Genomic DNA, 24,098 nt, shown 5'->3' on the forward strand with positions numbered 1-24,098 from the left:
TCCTCCAATCCTAATTTAAAACATATCCTTAGTTTTCACACCCAATCACACTATCATAATTATCCCACTAGTAATGCAGATAAACTGTGACAACCGCTGAATAAACTAGAAATGTCTACACGAAATTCACTGGACCTCAAGTTGTACAAGCATTTACCAGTTGACCTCACTCAGCTTACTACTCCATCATTCAAGATCCATTATCCACTGATTTAGAAGCTGTGACAATCACAATTCTGGGACCGCAAAAACTGCACGTCTGCAATGTATACATTCCCCAAATCAGAATCCAAGTGTAGTAGAACTGTCCAACCTCTTCAACCAACTACCTACTCTACATATAATATTAAGAGATTTCAACTCACACAACCACATATGGAGGTCGACGAAAACAACACAAAATAAGTAAAACAAGAACAACTCAGATTCTTCAAGTGCCCTGGAAGCAATCAACTCATTATACTCCAACCATCCCATCAATCATCATATGAAAGAACTGATCAATATTCTCTATAAAAAAGGGGTAGTCATGAAATTTATATGGGTTCCTTTTCACAAAAAGGCTGAGAGATTAGCTAAAGAAGCCACTATCAGGCCTTTAAACAGTACAGGAAACTATGTTGTCTATACAGATATGAAACCGTACTATAAGAAAATCCTCACTAAATTATGGCAAGTTTAAGGGAATGAGTCTTGCAGTAAACTTTCCAAAGTAAAAACAAGTGGATACATCTCCCGACAAGTAGGAAAACCCGATCATAATATCCCGCCTGTGAATAGGCCACACTCGCCTTACCCATGGATACTTCATTGCCGGCGACACCTGCCCTATATGTGCGAAGTGTGAGACTCTCCCGTAAATTTAGACCATACCTTAACAAAGTGTGTGTTATATTCCAACGAAACACTAACTCAGGGCATCCCGCCTTCAATTAACAACGCATTAGGACCTAAGTGTAATATTGAAAATACTCTAAAGTTTTTAGAAAATGTCTACTCGTTCAACTTTATATAATACCACTGCAACTGACGCATTGTTCAGTCGCTAATAACCCTGGAGGTTGATGCGACATTTAATAAAGTAAATAAAAAAAAATAATTTCTCCTGAGAAAATATACTCCTCCCTCTTGTGTTTGATTTTTCTAGGTGAGTTAAGATTATAAACTGTATCTTTTTATTCTACCTATGTTCACTATGAATTCTGTTATTGAATGCTTTCATTTCTACATTCTGAAGAGTAATTTTATTAATTTCAGAAATCTTTTGGACTGCCATACGTTTTCGGAGCTCTTCGGACCCTTCAAGGCGATGCATGTTCTGTGCTCCGTGTTCATGAAGATCACCGCGGAATGGGAAAAGACCGGCGCCAAGGAGAATTTTTTGAAGGAAATCATCGAAGCGTTGCAATACTTTTCATGCTTCCACATCAGTTACGATATTTTTTTCAATATGAAAAATATCGAAGGAGAAAACTGCTCAACGTTTCTAATAAAAGTTCTGCTCCTGTCGCCAAAACATACAGTGAACATCGTTCAACACTTTTTTCGCTCTACAAATGAGCGTGAACTGCCGATTCGGGAGATATTGGATATTTTCAACAATAAATTGTTGAAATCAGACTTGAGAGGTAAATGAATGAACGTTTTTCTCTGTAAAATCTCAAAAAGCTGCTAAATTTTAGTTTTGAGTAATGAATTTAAAATATCACACTATACATTTTTTTCAATTATTGTACATATTTATAGGAATTCGTGAAGCAAGATTTATAGCATTCGTTTATCGTTCAAAATAATACATAGTGTAATTTTTGTCCATGCGAAAATGGCTGGCTACATGAATCCAATTAGGGGAAAGTTCTCTATCTAGTTTTCCTCAAACTCACCCTATTTGGTTTCTTCAATGAAACAATGAATAAAATAGGCCTAAAAAATATATATTGCTGCATCGGATTCTCACTACAAATCGACATGGTGAATATCCCGATGAAATTGACTTCATTCTCCAAAATATATTTCTCAAGCTTTTTTAATCATTTCTCAGAGATCACCTTTTTGAATGGAGACACTTCAGTTCTGAGGGTGCGACAAGTAGCTATGTAAAAAACAATTCAAATGAAGTTACTACTCCTCTGTCCATGGGTTTGCAGCCATTCATATTCTTTCATTGCTGGTATCCGTAAAGCAGACGGAGAGGGAATTATCAAACCACTTGCGTCAACTTTGTCTTCGTGGATCCAATCTTCAGACAATGTTTCACAAAGCTCATTCGCTGTGGCCGTCTACTCCTACTTTCACGATGATTTTGGGCAGTCTTGCCATGCACGTAACGACTGTGCATTTGCACACTGTTGTGGGATATGAAATAGATATTCTGTTCTTGAGGTACTGACGGGCAAATAATTCATAACGCATTTGCTTAAACCTTTCCAGAGCAGGCGACAGATCAACATACAACCTCACATATTTCAATGCACTCGATTCGTCTGCGCATTAAATAACCTGAAAGAAATGTTACGATTTACTTATTGCGATTACTTATTTTATTTTCAAGTTTTCAGTTTCCAATTTCGTTACTCAATTCTTCTCATTCTGTTTAATTCATTTAGTCCTCAGTATAACAAGGTAATATGTAATTCGCCATTTTATGGCTGCGACCATCTTGAATTTGTATATTTTTCAAAGGGTACTACTATTTTACTAGTCAAACCCCGTCATTTGATACCTATATTGAGGTAGTTGTGAAAAAATATTCAATTCGACATTTTGTAGCTGCGGTCATCTTGGATTTACAATGATACAGAATGTATCAAATAGTATTGTCATTAAAACTAAATGTGTGTAACAAATATCAGATCAATCTGTCAACAGGAAGACGGGCAAACTCCAATCACTAAATTTGACTAAACAAACAGGGTAACCTAAATTAAACCGTTCATTAACATACAATACAGTCGGGGGATTCCCCGTAAAATATAAAACATAAAATCTTGCCAACTTCCTAATTCTATTTTTGAGTTTGAGAATAATTTTAAGAAAATTTATCTCGAACGGCTTTTTTGAAAAAAGAAGTGATAATAATGTAGATGATGTACTAAAATTCAAAAATGATTCGGAAGGTTCTAGGTGGCAGTCATCACACCGCTCTCCTCAGCAATCTACGGTATTAATTAGATGATACAATAATAAAATCGAATTGAAAGGGTTATATTTTTAGGAGTGATTAATTTTTGGGAAAGAAAGTTTTTGGCTTTCTACTACTCCATCTGATACAAAAAAAAATGGATGAGAGAATCTTCCAAAGAAAGGAAGGAAGTAATCAATTTCCCAAAAATTAATCACGCCTAAAAATATAACCCCTTCAATTCAAATAAGATTCCTCTTGGCTGGGATTAAATCAAATAGGTGAATGAATGTCATTACGATGTCATCGATGACATAAGCAGATCAAGCTTATTCCGTGACATTCAAAATCGTAATTCATGAATGAAGTGTGTGTATTTTCTATAATGTTATCCAATTTGGTACCGAAGAGCCTTAGGGCAAGTGTCTTAAGGCGAAACATCGGTGTTTACCAGTTAGGGTGACAGTGTTCCATGTGAGTACAATTTATTACCATTCATTCAAAGTAGAACTCATGTGAATGATATCTGATTCTTATTCCTCAACAAATGTTTGATATACAAACTGAATAGAGAAAAGTATCTTCTGTATAATTCAGTGTTCATATAGAAGTATTTGTTTCGAAAGAATTTTTTTTCTTTCGTGTAATTCAATGTTTATATGGAAGTAGCTGTTTCAGGAGGACTTTCTTTCAGTCAAATTGATTACTTCCTTCCTTTCTTTGGAAGATTCTCTCATCCATTTTTTTTGTATCAGACGGAGTAGTAGAAAGCCAAAAACTTTCTTTTCCAAAAAAAAAAATCGTTGGGCGTAGCGTAACCTGAGTAAATATGTACCGGTACCGCCGCGACTGCTATCTATTTGCATTTCAAATCTATAATATCAATTAAATCACATGCTGTAAGGGGCCATATTGATATAGATCAAAGGACACTATATTTAATGTACTAAATTGGATGAGGATTATTATGTTGCTCAAAATCGCTTCGTAAATAAGCCATTATTTCTCGTAAAAAGTAAAGAAAAAAAAACGGTTATTGTGGGTTATCCCTAAGAGATAGACATATATCATCGCGGATTTTTTTCTAGACCTTTTCAAAACTCTTGTACATTATTTTGATATATCTCGCAGGGTTCAGCCTGTCTTTCCAACGAGAGCGTAATAAAATGTGTTTATTCACATTGTATTAGAAATTATCAGTGTTTCTCTACTACATTATGCATGTTATTATAAACCTTCCTATTGAATCACTCTATCTATTAAAAAGCCGTTGCGTATTTTTGAAGATCTAAGCATACATAGGGATACACAGCGAAAAGCGACTTTGTTTTATACCATGTGGTGATATACGGTTAGCCGTATTTTGGGGAATAATAGAATTCATAACCTGAAATTGAAAATCGATAAATGCTCTTTTCATAGAATGAATATATATATATATATATATATATATATATATATATATATATATATATATATATATATATATATATATATTATGGTGTTTTTCCAAAAACTCCGGTTATTCCGGAAATTGGTACCAACTTCCATAATTCAAATGAAACACCCTGTATATTTAGATATAACCGAAATTGTTGAGAAAATGCCATTATATTCCTTGTTCGATTAATGACCTATTTATTCATTTTGTAAAAATTCACATTGAATATAAGACTAAGACAATAACTTTCATCTATATTTACCAATTTCTCATCTGTTACTACCGGTTTCGGTTTGGTAAACCATTTTCAAGTAGTGAGTACCACAGCTTTCAAAATCTGAATCTCTATGACACTCTGAAGAAACTTTGTTGGAGTCTGGATGATATGAAATTCCCAAATAAATTGTAGGTACTTGCCGAAAACCCATTTCTCCTCACATTTTCCTTAGTTGGGTTCTTTAAGGTTCGTGACAAAACTCCTCCAGAATCCCAAGTCCGGTCTTGTTCCCAACATGAGATACATCGATGCACCAACTGCTGTCATAATGGAAAGTTGTGTATTTTTTGAATTCCGTATCTGGTTTTGGACTTTTTTCGCCTTTCAGTAACCGCTCAACAACCAGTGAAGAAAGCACATGCCAGGGTCAATTGTCAGTTCTAAATAATATGTTGCTGAATTTTAGATCAAATTTAAGTTCTTTTTTTTATTTCACATAAATCTCTGTTATATGTGAGTACTATCAAACCATAATCATCATTTACTCATATGATGGCTTTCTTGCCATATATATCTTTGCTGTATGAACATGGATCGGTTTCTTTAATTGTGAATCCTTATTTTCCCAAAAAGTTACAAAAGCGGCTGTACCAATATCCAGCAACCTGCATCAAACCTGACAATTTTTTTTTATTACTACGGACTGTAATTGCCTTATCTACTATATAAAAATTGATGTTTGTTGGTTGGTTGCTTGGTAAGTGATAAACTTACATCGCTTACATTGCTCAACCGATTATGATGAAACTTGACATGTATGAGTAATTTTTGATAGAAAATGTTTTTAGGCTATCAATTTTTCTATAACTCGCCACTAGATGGCGCTGTAGAATAATTTTTTGATAGCACTGTTCTATAACGCTGCGCACGCCTAAGTTCGTTGATTCTGATTCTGTAAAAACATTAGAACAGCAGCGATACAGCAACATAGTACTAGTATTATATAAAATGATCTGAAATCTCTAAAATAACCAATACAAATGAAAAATTAAAAACAATAGCTAAAAATAACAGTTATATTTAGCAAAAAATCCCTGAAATAAAATAACAGTAAAAAATAGAACAATCAAATGAAAAATATTCCAAAGAGATGGAGCAACATGGAGCAACACTGGTTTGAGAGGAAAGTCAAAGAAGTCGCATACATGTTGCCCAACAAAGTATTCAGCCAAGCTAACTTAAAAATACGCGACTGGAATCAAGCGAAAAATAGCCAACTCAAGTCAAACAGTAGTCTTCCACGAAATCGCCGAAGAAGAAAGATGAGGTAGGTGAAAGTACTCGAATGACCCATAAATAATTATCTCTCGGGGGATATGTCCAGTCATCATCCGAAGATGATTGTGGATACGAACAATCGAAACGTCGTGAAGTAACTTGGCTTGGAATCTCGTATTTTTTTATTTTTTGTTCAATTGTTCTGTTATTTACTTTTATTTTATTTCACTATAATTTCATTTCAGGTTTTTTTTGCTTGATAGAATCGTTATTTTCGATTATTGTTTTTAAATCTTCATTTGCATTGGTTTTTTTAGGATTTCAAATCATTTTATATAATAGACAATGGAAGTCTGAACTAACGAAATTCATCATGAAACATTGTCGATCACCTTTAAACAAACTGACAAAAGTTATTTTCTTTATCCTATAGCTATCATATTCATTCGATGAAGCATACTGAGAAACTCATTTTCGCCAATTTTCGGGTTATGAATTCTGTTATTTCCCAAAATACGGCTAACCGACGGACATCGCGTGGTACCCTGTATACAGGGTGTTCCTTAAACACATGCTAATATTCAAGGAGGTAATTCTTAGACCCATTTTAAGAAAAAACGTCCTATGGTCGTATGTCCTAAACGCCTTAACTTTTGAGATACAGGGTGGCAAAGTTTTCAAAAATAATCAGTTTTTTAATAATAACTGAGATAATTTTGTAGACATCTTTGGCATATTTGGTATATGTGTTCCATGCCTCAAGGCGCATTTCCTGATGTACAATTTTCTTAATTTTCTCTGCACATTTGATCTGCTGGGTTTTCTTTGTCCGACGCATGGTTTTCGCTCAAAAAATTAAAAATCGCTTCACTTAAGGATAAATTCCTTAAAAATGTGATGCGGTATCGTGCATCGACTGAAAGCAAACTAAGAGATCAGATTTGTTGAAAAATAATTGAGGATCTAAAAGGTATTCGTTTGTTGTCAGATGCACTGTTCTCAATTAAAATTACGTCATAACGCAGCACCGCTTAATAATTTTTGAAAACATAAATTTAGTTATCCTGGAATAAATGACGTGTAGCAGAATTTATTTACTGCACCTCTTGGAAATACGCGAGTTTGTTGATATGTGATTTCTTTTAAAGATTTAAAGCAGAAAAAACAGCGTACCCACCATAGCAATAAAAAACGAATTCTCTGTTTGTACAAACGTCAGTAGCTAATATTGATGTTGGTTTAAAGTAAGGTGTTGGTGTTAAAAACTGTCACAGCGCGTTTTGATTGATTTTGAAGTGTTATTGAAGTTATTTTGGTAGTCCGCTGTTTTTCTGAATATCAGTAAATATGGTAAATTATACGAATGCGGAAATGGCGCAAATGCATTACGTATATGGCCTTGCCGATGGTAATGCAACAGAAGCCAGGCGCATTTATCAGGAAAGATATCCTAATCGTGCCTTACCAGATAGCCGGACCCTTTCAAATATTCATCGTCGACTTGGGGAAACTGGTAGTTTCAAGAAAGGGACTCTGGAAGGTAGACCTCGTGTAGTAAGAATTCCTGAAATTGAGGAAGCGGTGCTGCAAGAAATTGAGGAACATCCTGAGACGAGTACGAGGAAGATCGCTAGAACTCTGGATATTTGTCATCAAATTGTTTAGCGTATTTTGGTTGATTTTTTGTTATACCCATACCATATTTCAAGAGTGCAGGCATTACTCCCCAGAGATTTTCCACAGCGTGTGAACTTCAGTCAGTGGTATCTACAAAGTATTGCACTAAATCCGCAGTTTGAGACACAAATTTTGTTCACAGACAAAACAAATTTTTCGGAATGCCATTCAAAATTTCCATAACAATCATGTGTGGGCTGAAGAAAATCCCCATGCAATAACCGAAACCCATTTCCAACACCAATTTTCGGTTAATGTATGGGCAGGAATTATAGGTGATCATCTAATAGGCCCATTTTTTCTACCAGGACGCCTTGATGGTCGTTCTTATTTACACTTTCTCGAAGAAGACTTACCTGGGTTATTGGAAGATGTGCCACTTGCGTTAAGGAATCGAATATGGTACATGCACGATGGCGCCCCTGCTTATTTCAGTGTAATTGTCCGAAACCATTTAAATACAGTTTATCCTAATCGTTGGATAGGTCGCGGAGGACCTCAGCAATGGCCAGCAAGATCTCCCGATCTCAACAGTTTAGATTTTTTTTATGGGGTCACCTTAAAACTCTTGTGTATAAAACTCCCGTTAATACTTTAGAAGATTTAAGAGAGCAAATAGTTGCCTCGTGTGAAACTATACGGAATACGCCGGGAATATTTGAACGGGTGCGTAATTCCATGCGTAGAAGGGCGGAAGCATGCATACTAAGTGCAGGTGGCCACTTTCAACAATTTCTATAATCAGTTTTGGTATTATTACTAATTAACAAATTTGTGCTAATCGTTTAGACTTACTGTCACAAAATAAAATAAAACTCGATTTTGTGAAAAATTTATTTTTTTGCAGATTATGTTTACAAATATTATTAGGGAATTGGTAATGCGTTATGAAGCAATTTTCAGATTCTCATTAATTTTAGAATTGATCTAATTTCTTAATTTGCTTTCTGTCGATTTTTATTTTTTTGAGTGAAAATCATGCGTCGGACAAAGAAATACCAGGAGATCAAATTTTCTCAAAAATAAATAAGGATTTCAAAAATGATTTTATTTTGAAAAGAAAGCATTGGCGTAGTACTTTTTCCCCAAAAATATTCAATGCGAAACCCGTAGGGATGCCACTGTTTGAAAAAATACAAATTTGTGTACATCAGAAAATGCGCCTTGAGGCATGGAACATATGTACCAAATATGCCAAAGATGTCTACAAAATTATCTCAGTTATTATTGAAAAACTGATTATTTTTGAAAACTTTGCCACCCTGTATCTCAAAAGTTAAGGCGTTTAGGACATACGTCCATAGAAAGTTTTTTTCTTTAAATGGGTCTAAGAATTACCTCCTTAAATATTAGCATGTGTTTAAGGAACACCCTGTATATGTATACAGCTGTTGTGCTCGGCTTCGATCGCGTGGATTCTAGTTTTCAGGTTTCCCCATATTTTTTAGCTGCGAAAAGTTGTCATTCATTTGCCTATCTATGATTTATGAAAAACTAGTTTTGCATACTATAATGGTTTCAGTTAATATGGCTCAAACATATGGTTATGTTTGGCATATTCAGTGGAAGCATAGTTCACTTTTTGAAGATTTTTAAATAATATAATAATATCAAATACAAGTACGAACAAGTATTTTTTGGTCTGTAAAATATTTTCAAATCCTTTTGATTGACTGTTATAGTTCATGGAATTAACGGGAGTAGGCTTTGCTTTAGAGGTGTCTGGCAAATGAAATATGATTGGCTGTTGGCTGGCGAGATTGAATAATTCAGTTTTAACCTTTACGTTGTGTCTTAGTATTTCAAAAAATGTTGCAAAAAGTTTATAAAAAATGAATAGAAGGAAAAAGCTGAGTTGTGTTAACAAATATTTGCTGTCTGGAGCTTCATCCTTAATGAATTGATTTATTTGTTCAGTGGTAAACGTCGACGATTTCTTCGGTTTATAACCATAAGATTTGCTTTTCAGAAAGGCACGAAATTTGGAATATTCGCTGATGTCCACATTTTTCTTGCTATTAAGGATACTTCTCAGCATGGAGTAAATTGCCCATAATGACGATTGTTTCAAATTTTTGCTAAATCTTCGAAGTGAACGGGAAGAACGTTTTCGGACAACGAAGTTATCTCTTTCTTATTTCGCCAACTCATAAAATTTTAGAAATTAATTCGTATTTTTCTTTTGCTTTTGCTGGCAGCAAATCATTCCTCGCAATATTGCTATCGTTATAACTCATTTTGAACTTTTACGAGATACTGAATGACAGCTTAATAATTGAAACAAGTGGTTGTTGATTCATAGATATAACTAGATTCATTACCAACACCAACCCACAAACTGTTGAACAATGAATTTACTGAAAATATGATTTTCATTTCGATTCTACAGGATGAATGTATTCATGACATCATATTTATCAGAGTAAATGTTACATATCTTGTAATTTTTTAGAATACACGTGTATTTTAAATAAGCCATTATCTACCTGCTGTCAAACACGTAATGATTCGTGTTACATGAAAGGAGTAGAAAAACAGTATTTTCATAGTTTCTTTCTCAACAATTATCAGGCGCGAAGTTCTCCTAATTCTTCAAATCGACATAACCTTTTTATTCATGAACTGATTGAAATGAATATAAAACTCTGTTGAGTGACCAATATACAGCACAATACAATAGTGAAAAATTCACCAAATTAGGTCGAGCGGTTTTTTTAGGTAAGCACACGTAAACTCAATACATTTCTTAAATTCATCGCTTAAATAACGATCCCCGGTTATAATTCTCATTTGAGTTCAAATAGCGATCAGTTCCACTTTTGTTATATGTACCGACAATGGTTTCCTGAAATTAATATTTTGCAGAACCTCAACTTAATATACTGGTGTTCCTCTAATGATTTTCTTGTTACAGAATTAACATGTGAATGTGAAATTTACATCGAGAGTATCTGTGCCATTGTGTCTCGCTCTCTGAAACATAATTTGGAACAATACAGGCAGTGCATCAAGGTGTTGCTCAAAGTCATAGAAACATTTAGCTATACTTCCAAGAGGGAAATGAAATGCCTTCTCCTCATTGTCAGAACTTTCGCCGATTGCCATTATGATGTCGAGTTCATGAAAGATCAATTAGACTGCAATATTATTCCATCACTGACGAATAGTCTGCATCGTGCCCTGGGAATACCGAATGAGCTGAAGTTTAAACTTATGGATGCTTTTTTACTACTCAATCGTCTAGGCCGTGACACAATAACGGTAAGTTTTCACAAATCAATAAAATCACAAGGAATACTGTAAAAAGTAAACAGTTATAACCCCAAATTACAATTCACTTTAGAACTGGAAAATAATAATATAACTTTTTTGGATACAAAAATAACCCGCAGCGATGACAATTCATTAATAATAGATTGGTATATTGAATCAATAAGTTCAGGGAGATATATTAGTTATAATTCGTTTTATTAAAAATCGATGAAAATAATCTAATTCTCTGTCTAAAAAATGGAATCAAAAAAACTAGTTCATCCCTCACTGTAAGAAAAAAATTCCATTTATTGAAAATTATACTGATACAAAATTCTTTTCCAGAGTAATTACTTGACAAAATTATTTTTACTACTGTCAGTAACACAGAAAGTATAAAGAATTTGAATTCAAATTGAAAGATGAAACGGATACTACAAAAATGTCTAATGTGATTTATAACAATTGTAACTTGGATTATATTGGAACAACATCATACGCATTAGCACAACATTCTATATACATAGGACATAAACCAAATTACTCTAATATCAAAGTTTTACATACAGAAAAAAATATTCCCAATCGCCTTTTTCTTGAAATGGTTGAAATTAATAAGTCTTCTCATTGTATGAATAAGAAAACTGACTTCAAAGTAATGAGGTAGTCGGATAGTCAAGTTGCAATATTCCCACCTTGATACCCACGACAACCTTCCCATATGAGGGTTTTTGCACGTCAGCTACACCTGACGATGCCTCAGATTCAGCCGTGCAGGGCTTTTTCACCTCTGGTTTTGGGGAATTATAACTTGAGCGAGAACTTTTGCTAACCTGATCATGGGGGGTTTGTTCCCCACCTGAGACAGATTCTGCGTACGCCGCTCAAGAATTTGGTGCAAGGCGGTTTTATAAGGTACTCCACTCTTGAGGAGACGACTCAATCGTTTCCTGGCTGCACCACCAAACTTTTTTTGAGCTTCAGTTGTTGGATCAGGAGTTGGAGAGTTGAGAAGCTCTGGATCCTAAACTAAATTTACAGGGAGGTCAATTGGAGTCGTAAACTCGACATCCATCTCCTCTGTAGTCTCGCTCCTGAACTAAATTCACAGGGAGGTCAGTTGGAGTCGTAAACTCGACATCCATCTCCTCTGTAGACTCGCCCCTGAACTAAATTCACAGGGAGGTCAGTTGGAGTCGTAAGCTCGACATCTATCTCCTCTAGAGACTCAGCGTAAGAAAGAATTTTTAAGTTTACTGTGTCCATAAAAGTCTCACGAGTAACTAGAGAAAGAAGGTCAATCACGGCAGAGCTCCGCATTACCGTAACAAGGCGATGCTACGACGAGAGGGCGCCCGGTATCTCGAAGGTTCCGTAGAGACAGCTGATAGGCTCAGTGTCATTCATCTTCTCGGCACGGATACACGCACCTTAGGATTAAGCCATCGTTGGGATGCCATTCAGTTAGGTAATAACAGAACCACAAGTGATTCTGGCATTCCCGTATCCAGCGGGGCTGCGTGGAAGCAGGCATCCGATGGCCTGTTTGCTCAACCCCCACATCCCAAGCCAATGCACTCGCCGAAAACAGCATGCACAGTGGTTCAGGCAGTGAAAGATGAACAAGGATAGCCAACCCGCCTACAGTAACTTACTGGAAATACATCAGAAACATAATAATAATGAAAATTGTATCATTCAATGACTCTTTCTTTAGAGTCAAAGATTATGAAATCTTCATACCAATTGATATTTGTCAAACCCAAAATAATCCCATATATGTTTAACTTTATTCATCAATTTATATGTTCCATTTATTGTTTTTCACTCATTTTTACTATAAGTATGATTTGTAATTATATTCAATGGCGAAAAAATTCACAACTCAATAAATTATATGCCCTGGAGAAACTTCCCATTAGAAGCGAAAGCTTGGCAAAGAATAGCACAGTTTTGATTTTTGATTTTTTTACTGAGAGACCCCGTTAATTCATTTTACTGTACCTACATTTCTCCAGTCGCTAAGATTAACCATTTTGTAATCCTACCTATTTCTGTATGCTTTTGCAACTGAGTTTTATTTAGTAGTTCAGTTCAGTTTGCCAGCTGCCCTTCTGAATTATTTTTTCAACATAATTTCTCTCTCCTGTAAAATTGAACTTCCGCTACATGCAACGTTTTTCCAGTCAGGTATTCATATGTATATCGCTCCCTTAACACTGAGTCATGCAAAAAAAATACAGAAGTGTGTGTCCAACGAGAGAGGGAAAGAGCCTGCCTGTCAAGGCCGTATGTGCGAGAGAAAAGGAAACCAGACAGACCGGCGCCGTTACGTCTTACGTTTCCAAGCGGTTCACCCTTCCATAAGAAGGTATCACTTCAAAAATTGAATGACCTGAAAATAATTCATGTTTGCATTTGATGGCGCTCCTTTTGTTATTTTTCATAACACATATAAATCAATGGGAATCTTTCAAAGAAAGGAAGAAAGTAATCAATTTTGAAATAAGTAACTCTATACATGGATGTGTAGATTATACAAAGAAGTAACTTTCAAACACAAACTGGAAGAAAAAGCCGCCCTGAAACAGCTACTTTCATATAAACATTGAATTACATAAAAGAAAAATTATTTCGAAACAAATATTTTTATATTAACACTGAATTATATAGAAGATACTTTTCTCTACTCACTTGGTATTCCAAACATTCGTTATGAAATAAAATCAGATATCATTCACCGGAGTTCTACACTAAATGAATGGTAAAAAATGCACTTACATGGAACACTTCCATCCTCACTAGTAGTCACCGATGTTTCACCGTAAGACACTTGCCTTAAGGCTCTTCAGTACCAATCTGGATAACATTATAAGAAAAACACACAATTCATTCATAGGTGAATGAATGTCATCGATGACATAAGTGAATCAAACTCATTCCGTGACATAAAAAATCGTGATAAATGAATGAACTGTGTGTTTTTTTTCAATAATTTTATCCAGATTGGTACTAAGGCAAGTTGTCTTACGGCGAAACATCGATGTCTACATGTGAGGATGGCAGTGTTCCATGTTAGTGCAATTTTTTACCATTCATTTAGTGTAGAACTGTGAATAACATCTGATTTCATTACATAACGAATTGTTACGTTTATTTTTCGCATTGAGAAGAATCACCCATTTCATATTTACAATCTGCAATGGTCTTCATGACCGTAAATTAGTCTAGTGTAGAACACCTTTTAGTTTCTGCCTGAATAAAGGGCTACGTTGCTAGTATACTATTTTCGCTACATAGGTGAGTAATCTAGTCACTGTTGGATGGCGTGGGCATGGTTGAATTAATAAGGTGGTGGGCAAGTACGCCAAACTAGAATGGACTGATAGGGGGACACTTCGAGAGTGAAAACAAAAAGTTTGGCCTCCCTCGACGGAAAAACGGGATGTTGGTATGCAACAGGTGTTAAAGTGCTGATGTTAATTTTGTATTATACCTTCTGGAATTGGTTTCCAGGATTTCACTTAGCCTGTATAATTTTGGGCAAGTTTTCGGCATTTGAGTCGTATAGTTTCAGTTACGACAATTGTTGGTTAATGGGACTGCCCGTCCACTTTATCTGGGATCATTTTGCATATCACGCTTGGATAATTGTATTGACCATTTGATTCACCTCAGCGGATTTATTTGAAGCCGTGAGGAGAGAAAATTCTGCCCTTCTTGATGGGTTGTAGTGCAGGGCACAAAATATGGACTTTGTGGCCCAGTAAAGTCACTTCGGCCCGTCCATTGAAGCAGAGATAGGATTCACAGGGAATGCCAACCGCCATTTAACGTATTTACAAATTGTACATTCAAAGAATTGTCATACAAGGGACTCGTTCCTTGAACTACATCAATAGTTTATTTACTCATCCTTACTATATATATGAGTTGGGGTCTTTTTTGGGGGTCTGTCGGACACTGTTCTATTGAAGTCTCGCCCTGACCACGCAATTTAATGCTTGTTTTAAAATATGTGGATCCTGTAAAAGTGATATGGCCAAACCATGGTAACCTCCTCCTGACTGTAACTTCGTCGCATTTGTCATTCTAATATCGCCATTTATTCCACCCCGAATGTTCCTGATTGCTTATATATTACCATAGTTACGTATGCAGGATTGTCGTACTATATGCTATATCGTGCAAATAAACAGTGTTGGTGGCTTGTATATATTTTGATTTCAGTAGACATATCTACCCTTTGAATTTCTAGTTATTCGACATCATTGTGTTTCACTATTTCTAGGTTTCGCGAGTGGATCATTACAAACAGGCACTGTATGGTAAGGTAAACCTCGCGGCGCTCTATTAATTATGAACTTTCATATGAACCCTGCCTCTTCCACTGTTATAAAGCTAGGACGGCCCATGCTGGTGCCCTGTCGCCTTCAAGGGTAGAATAAGCCAGCCCCTATCAAAATAAAATTATTTTCCCGAATTTTGATACTTTAACAATTGTCGATACTTTGAAATATTTTGGCACTTTCAAATTTCTTCGGACTTGGAAATATTTATCGATTTGTATTATTTTCGGGAATTTTGACACTTTAACGTTTGTGGATACTTTGAAATATTTCAGCACTTTGAAATTTCTTAGGACTTGGAGATATTTTTCGATTTGTATTGTTTTCCTCAGTTTTGACACTTTAACAATTGTTGATACTAACAAATATTTCGGCACTCTGAAATTTATTCGAACATATTTTTCGATTTCCTATTAGTTTTAGAAGTTTGATACTTTAAATAATTGTACATTCTTAGAAATATTGTGTTGCATTTGTGGACTAGGTCGCGAATTTAGATGGTGCAATACCATTGATAGATAGAGGTAGTTCGTATTTCGAAACTTCTTTGGACTTGCAGTTTTTTTAATTGGGTTTGAAATTTTGATTCATACTGAATTTGGCGCCACAGAATGTTTGGAATACAAACTGAGTAGAGAATAGTGTCTTCTGTATAATTAAGTGTTCATATAAAGGTATTTGTTTCGAAAGAATTTTTCTTTCGTGTAATTCAATGTTTATATGAAAGTAGCTATTTCAGGTGGGATTCTTCTTCCAGTTGGTATCTAAAAGTTACTTCTTTGCATGATCTACACATCCACGTATACAGTTACTCATTTTGAAATTCGTTTCTTTGGAAGATTTTTTAAAAATATATTCCTTTTATGATACCCTTCACATCTTTCAGTGAAGTCTTTTCCATGACGGCCTTCATGAGTTTCATCCTGGTTTCAGTTGAATCTTCTTTCATGACAACTCCAGATCCTTTGAACATCTCTTTTTCACTATATCTTATATGTCATATCAAACTTGCATTCTAGAGCATGATTGTATATTTGCTCCAACAATTCCGAATACCCAGATTTGAATTCAAAAGTTTCGCAATCATTTCAGATGGATTTTCATTTGCCTTTTCTTCAATGTCGAATAGCCTCAAATTTAAATCCACAGCTTGTAGATCGGTTTCATCGTGCTTAATTACTACAATAGGTATGTTCGTTCTCGTACTTTAGTAGAGAAATCTTTTTTTTTTGCATTCTTAATCATTGAACTAATTCCCATTGATCACTTTGACATTTTGTTCTGACTCGGCCACTGACTCGGCTACGCTGTCGGTTCTACGATTTGCCTCATTGAATATTCTTAAAGAATTGAATCCATACTGGTACTAACAGTATTCCTGACTTCATCAGTCATTTCACGTGTTATCACCCTATTTTTTGCAATGATCGGTTTGCCAGTAGAACACGACGATACAATTGAAATTAAGAAAACTTTTGATCACTTTAAACTAGGAGCGCAAAACGTGTTTACTCGCTGCCAGCCATACACGCTATATATTGTTCTTCAATCCTTCAGTATTATGTATTCATTTTTGCAACATCATTATCATTTATTGTTTTTCTAGTTCGATGAATCTGCGAGAAATCAGGATAACGAGACTAACAAGGTTCCTGAAGAAGGACACGAACCTGGATGTGTCGTAGGTGAGTTAATTCACGTAACATTTTTATAATAATCATTTGACTATTTCAAAAGAGTAGTGTGTAATGAGAGGTGATAATAATGTTTCAGTCGACTCATCTACAATCTACAAAAAATATCCCAAAAAATATCCTATAGACCTATTAGTTAAGGGAAAAATTTTGAATGATATAGCTGGAAGATGTGACCTAAAATAAATCCGAGACAAACACTGTTTTTCAAACACCAGAACCGCAGTTCTCTTTTAGATGCACCAACCAAGTTGACTTTTTGAGGAGATGAAGTGCTAACATGGAAATTAAATTCCGATTTAAGAACTAATAAAAAGTGTTTTGTCTTGTGAGCAATTATGATTGTTTTCAAAGAATATGAAGTCTAAAAAAATTAAATTCTGAAGTTTTCATACGTGATTAGGAATATTTAAACCGTTTCAGCTTAATAATGTATACAACATTCAAACTGAAAGAAGTGAGACCTTACATGACATTCTGCCATCATTATATCACAACAAAAAATCATTTTAAATTGTTTGAATTTGCCGTTTATATATTGTTTTATAAATATACCGTGTACATAACTTCCAACAGGTCATTTTCTTTGTTTATTATCATTATTATGTCAAGATTTTACAAAATTCATTCCAACTCGATTTCCGCATTGATTTTCTTTCACAGTTGACTTCAACTGTGGAAAGTTTGATTATTTTCAAATAAGACTTTAATTACAAAGTGTTTTTGTAACGGGGTAGCAAGTCTGAGGGAAAATCTCATCGCAGCTACAACAGAAATCATCTACTCCTACCAAAGAATCAATCCCGCCAATCCACAGCTCGGCTCGAAAGAATTGGTCCTCGTTATGATGCAATGTATACTGTATCTTCCATACGGGCATCGCTACCAGATGAAGATCGTCAATCTTTTGAACGAAATTCTCAAATGTCCCGCCTACCTTGCTCCTTTGATCCAGGCCAATATAATTGGGCAAATTTATGAACTATCGAGATATGTAGCACTAACCACGAACAAATGCCTGCCCTACTTTTATGAAAATTGGGCTGAAAAACTCCTACAGTGTTTCTTTCACGTGATAAATACAGAGCCAGCCCATGGAAGTTTCGAGCACGCTTTGATTAAGGGAGACAAAAATTTGAGAAACCAGGTGGCTTTGGTCATGCCGTATATAGTGAAGTAAGTATTTTTGCCATTCATTCCGGAAAAAAATATTTTATGATTGTAGGGATAACTATAAACATCCAATAAATATTACTGAATTTTTTTCCCAACACCAAACCGTTATTTTAACACCTCGACACGTGTTTCGATCACCAAGTGATCATCTTCAAGAGTTTGATCTTCGTCTTGAAGATGATCACTTGGTGATCGAAACACATGTCGAGGTGTTTTTGACAAAATGGTTAAGATTTTCACGGCTGAGGCCGTGAATTTTTGGAATATCTTCCTGACGTTTCCCTGACGCGAGTGGCTAGCTTCTTCAGAGGTTTAACTATCATGGCTTGCTGTTTGATGACTACCTTTTAGGCTTCGTAAAGTTTTCCACAGCTTTCAAACTCGAAAAGCAATGACACTGACATGTCGAGGTGTTAAAATAACGGTTTGGTGTTAGGGAAAAACTCCAGTAATATCCATTACTACACCAACAGTTCATCACAAGTAATTTTACAATATGTCCTTATGTAATAGTTAAGTGAATCTAATGATTGAAATATTATAATATATATAAAGTTAATTTCACAATATGGCCCTATCTACTTGGTTTAAATTAATTTTACAATGTGTCCTTTTGTAATAGTCAGGTAAATCTAATAAATAAATATTATTTTAACAAGCTATATAGTATACTATTGATGCCTGTTGTTGTGTTTTGATGTCTTGAAAATATTTTCAAAGTTCTTCGTGTATTGGTAGTATGTAACTGAGATATATTTATCTTGGTTTTTGTCCTTTCTAAAAGTCGAGATTTCGTTCATTCTCAACCAAACTTTTTCTTCCTCATTATGTCACCTAAAATACTCCTCGAAAAACCGTTAGCTGCTATTTCCTTTATTGTACGTTTTTCTTTTGTGAACCTCTCATCTGTCAGAGGAAAAGTCAAAAGACGATGCACTAGAAAATTCAACCCATCACGTTTGTGCTGGGTTGAAATTAATTTATATAGCTTAAAATGTTTCAATTATTAGATTTACTTGACTATTACATAAGGACGCACTGTAAAATTAATTTAAGACACTCAAGGCGCAGGTATCTAGAACAGATAGATAGCTGTATCTATGTATGTTATAAATAAGGATAGCATTTTAAGAATGATTAGTTGATATTCCTCTTGGAGATGATCACTTGGTGACCGAAACACGTGTCCAGGTGTTAAAATAACGGTTAGGTGTTGGGAAAAACTCCAGTAATATTCATTACTACACCAAAGGTTCCAAACAGTGCATCACAAGTATAAATATCCAGTTATACTGCGGTTCATACAACTGTTTGTTTTCCGTTTCAGGCAGAAATATCAGTAACATAAATGTTTCATCGCTTTTTGGACAAAAAAGACGATGTGATGATGTTCTGTGAAAAGTCTTCGAAGTCTTTCTAGATTCTTGATTAGAAAATATGTATGGAATTTAGTAAAGCCGGTTCATTACTGATAGTCTTAATGACTATTTCATTACAATTGTAGAAAAGATTCATTTGAGAAAATCTTGACTGACATCGAATTCTGAACAAATATTTCGCGCATGAGCCTAAACGAAATATTGAAAACTTCCATGAATTATTTCAGAGAAACTATGGAAAGTATACTAGAATGACATTTTTCAAGAAAGCAGAACATTTCGAATCAGATTTTCAAACTAAGCGTTTTATGCTTCTTTCGCCTTGATAGTAGTAATGTATGTGTTTTTGTATATTTTCCAATATTGTTGGATTACTTGATCTCTATACTGATAGAATTCTGATTTTTTTTTTCGATTACTATAGTCGACCAAATAAATTAATTCAGACTCTAATTTTACAGAGAGGAAGGCCTTTTTCATTTAATGGTCACATGTGGAAGACTCATCATTCTTGAACTCATAGAGCAAGATAACGAATATAGGAAGGCAGCTGTCTCATCGATTTGCTTCCTAGCCAGGAAGATAATTCGTATTCCAAAACTCAAGATACAGAAGGCATATATGCTGAATGACAAGTTTTCAGCAATGCAGGACACAAAAGAATCGAGATTGGTCACCTTCAGACTGGACGACGGCTCGGTGATTCATGCCAGCCATGAACTCCTAATGAAAAAATCAGAGTATTTTCTCACCCTGTTCAGTTGGCGCTTCAGAGAAAGCGTCGAGGATGAAGTGAAACTCCCCGATGTCGACCCTGAAACATTCAAAAGACTCCTAAACTTGCTTGAACACCCAAAATTCGAAGAACACAAAGCCGAAGACCTATTGGACATTCTCCAACTGTCGGATCGCTTTCTGCTGACGGAGCTGTACATCTGCCTCTGTGAATGGATCAGTTGTAACGTGATGAAGCCACACAATGTGAGCGACATCTATCAGTGGTCTCTAGAGACAGGGCTACATCTGCTCAGGGTGAATGCCGTTAGATTCGCCTTGACTTTTGATGCCGATGACGATGTGAGATTGGAAATGTTCCGAGAGTTATTCGAACTGAAGCACACGAAAGTGCTCTCGAAGGATATTTCCGATTTGTTGGGAAAATATCTGCAGAAAAAAAATCCTTCCTGTTCCTGCTAAGCGGGAAGAGTTTTCCGTCTCTATGGCTGAATCGAAGTATGTATTACTATTGATCAACTATTCCTAATGTGTATCTTAAAGTGAACATAAAGTTTACAACGAATATATGCGCTTCTTTTCTCTACAACGTGTCCATATTATCTCATCTTGTAAGGTGTACCTTCAATTATAGCTTATAGTAAAAGATAAACCGAGATCATTGTAACAACAAACCTTGGCTATTTTGCCAAAATGTATCTAATGTATATTCAAGAATAATATCTTCTTAATATAACCTCAGTCATAATCAAGTATTCATATCCATACTTGACTTTCTGATGTTAGATTGTTGAAAATAGATTGTTGAATTCTGTAAAATTGAAAATGAATACATTATCAAGTAAATGTTATTTTATTTACTACCAAATTATTAACTTCATTGATGTATTTCTGTTGCTTCTAAGGATTTGGACTACGAAGCTTATACAGATAGTCAAGATTATATATTTAGGTATTTAATTATTTCTTAACGTATTCAAAAAACACTTCATTGTGAGATTTTCACTAAATAGTTTTTACAAAAACGCAATACGTGTTTCTGTGTTTCGCCATACAATGGCTTCTTCAAGTGTGTATTTACACTTATAAAGACACAATAAAATGTTTTATGAATACGTTAGTTATGGATTTTCATCAAGTATAGGCCAATTTCATCATATACTTATTCATTCTTCCATTCTTTCTTATTTTCAATAACTCATTCAATTTATTCATTCCATATTCTGCTGAAAGTTAGTTGATATCTTTCATCCACTGAGAATATATTGTTTTTTGTATATTACTTTATTTTTTTCACCAACCTGTTAGTATATGTTTCAATTGATGAATAAAATAATGTTTTCACAAGCGAGTTTTGATGATATAAATAAAAAATTCGAGAAGTAGTCAATCAAGATGCTGCTCTTACCACCTACTTTTCTCTGTTTCATTCTCTTCTTCGCTATGGTATATTAGCCTGGGGAAACTCAGCTCAATCACATTTAATGAAAGTATTTATCTTACAAAAATCTGCTGTACGAAAAATTGTCAAAGCAAATTGGGACTCGAGCTGTAAAGTAATATTCCCAGCTCTGAAGATCATGACTTTATATGCCGTCATTGTATATGAAAAATTACTATATGTCAGGAAACATATTAGAGTATTCAGCTCATTCTGATATTCACGCCCATGGTTTTATCAGAACAATCTGATAAAACCACAATTGAGGTTGCAAAAGACGCAAAAAGTGGACACTTACCTTTTCAATGCCCTACCCATCCATTTTCGCAACTTATCGTTTAAAATATTTAAGTACAAATTGAAAAACATACTGACTGAGCATTGTCTTTATAGTGTTGACGATTTTACTAAAATAGCAACTGATAAATGTATTTTCTTGTAACTTGAAATTGTTATATTCAATTGTAGTTTGTATTATTGTATGTGGTTTGTATTTTATTAACTGACTGGTCCATAAAATGTAAATTTTCTTAGCGACTCAAAATAAATATTATTATTATTATTATGCACGAGTATATTGTACTCATATACAGGGCATTCCAACGAAAACTTGGCCCCTCCTGTAAGTCAAAAACGGACGTGTATTCAAAAATTTCAAAGAACACGTCACTTTTCATTTCTAGGGGGACTAATTCTGATATGGAAATCATACCCGAAACTTTACCCCCCTGCGGTCAGCAACTACCCCCCTTATTTTTTTCGATGACATGGGGGGTCGTGTGATACATAATTTGAAAGTTTTTTGTCCCTCTACTACTTCTGTAATTTTTTTTGAAATTGGTTCATTCGTTATTGGCAAATTAAATGTTTTATTTAAGAAAAAACAGAAAATTCGCTGTCGGTCATTTTATTGAGGAAATCAACAAAAGTAATATCAATGGCAACACAATCAACGGATGAAGTGTTCAAAATGACCTTCATCTAGTTGCATACAATAATACAGACTATCTTCGAAAGCGTTCCTTACATGATTGAAAATGTCCGGAGTCAGAAATCGGCGTTCCCGATCTATTTTCTGTCGCAGTTCTTTTAGATTTGTAGCCTTAGTAGAGTGCATTTTTGACTTCAGGTGTCCCTACAGAAGGAAGTCTATGGATGTGAGATCAGGTGATCTAGCTGGCCACTCCCTTCTGCCAATCCAGCGCATTGGAAAACGGTCACCCAAAAACTGTCTCACCCGAAAATCGAAATGTGGGGATGCACCATTCTGCTGGAATGTTATTTCATTTTCCGCTAAATCGTCATCATTTTCTAAAATTTGTGTAATCATAGGATCTACACAGTCTTGTAATAGATTTAAGTATGTGTCTCCATTGAGATTACCTTGAATGAAGAATAATGGTCCAACAATATGATTAGCAAGAATGCCGACTCATACCTACCATACAAAGTGTCAAAAAAGCTGATTTTTCACTCATCCACTGAAAAACTGATGGAAGACTTTGTGTTGCTCTAGAGATATTTGAAAAAAAAAATCATAATCGAATGATAATTTGACCGAAATTGTGTTTAATGTAAGAACATATTTTAGAACTACCAATACATTTTGTGAACTAAGTGTACTTAGCACGTCTCTGAATGGGAGGCTAAAAATTATAGGATTTCTTCATTTGATCTTTATCAAGAGTGCCGTAGATGTGTTCAACAAAATATCTTACACGGAGAAGAGGTGCAGGTGATCACAACAGGATATTTTATGCATCTAGGTCTAGATGCACAAAATAGAATATTTTAGAGTCCTAACGATCCATATTTAGTGGTTTTTTCCTAGGAGTTGAAGAAAAATAACTTTTTGGTAACGCGGTATTCATCAGTGAGTAAAAAGAATACATCGCACGACCATTGAGAACTATGGAAAAAAAGAATCGCTGGTTAATATAAAAAGTAAATATTGACTTCATCCTTTGAAAGAAGTTTCTGAATGAATTTTCATCAAAATGAAAGACACAGCAGAAATGTATCTTTGGAACTGAGAACTCTTCGACATACACTTCATCATACACTTCTGCTATTGTTACGTTTTAAAGAATTTTCAGAATGACATTCTACATTTACCTCTAAGAATTTTCGTAAGTAGGAGAGAAGAATCCTTCAACAATATAGTCATCACCAGATATTTTTTCAATAACGTCGATTCATACTTTCCTCCTACTTTTGAATGGTCTGAATTTAGTATTTTTTGTTTGATGACACCCGAGAAAGTTCATGACTGGGGGACGAGAAATGAAAGATAATTTTTCTCAAACATTTCGTAGTTGTACAACGTGGAAAAATATTA

At 34.9% G+C, this 24,098-nt stretch overlaps 1 protein-coding gene across 1 annotated transcript in view; it reads left to right on the top strand.

Annotated features, from left to right (window-relative positions):
- The window catches only part of LOC111502322 (uncharacterized), a 38,178-nt gene extending 15,856 nt beyond the window's left edge, over positions 1-22,322 (top strand). Inside the window, exons 3-7 of the mRNA XM_074178932.1 lie at positions 1,258-1,628; positions 10,649-10,995; positions 16,942-17,020; positions 17,767-18,205; positions 20,046-22,322. Coding sequence (XP_074035033.1) covers positions 1,258-1,628; positions 10,649-10,995; positions 16,942-17,020; positions 17,767-18,205; positions 20,046-20,781 — 1,972 coding nt within the window. The 3' untranslated portion in view covers positions 20,782-22,322. The remainder of the gene's footprint in view (positions 1-1,257; positions 1,629-10,648; positions 10,996-16,941; positions 17,021-17,766; positions 18,206-20,045) is intronic.
- Positions 22,323-24,098: the final 1,776 nt, after the last annotated feature.

Source organism: Leptinotarsa decemlineata, unplaced genomic scaffold (assembly GCF_025532065.1).
Source record: "Leptinotarsa decemlineata unplaced genomic scaffold, Ldec_3_MD MMD2_P_RNA_scaffold_14, whole genome shotgun sequence".
NCBI lineage: Eukaryota > Metazoa > Arthropoda > Insecta > Coleoptera > Chrysomelidae > Leptinotarsa > Leptinotarsa decemlineata.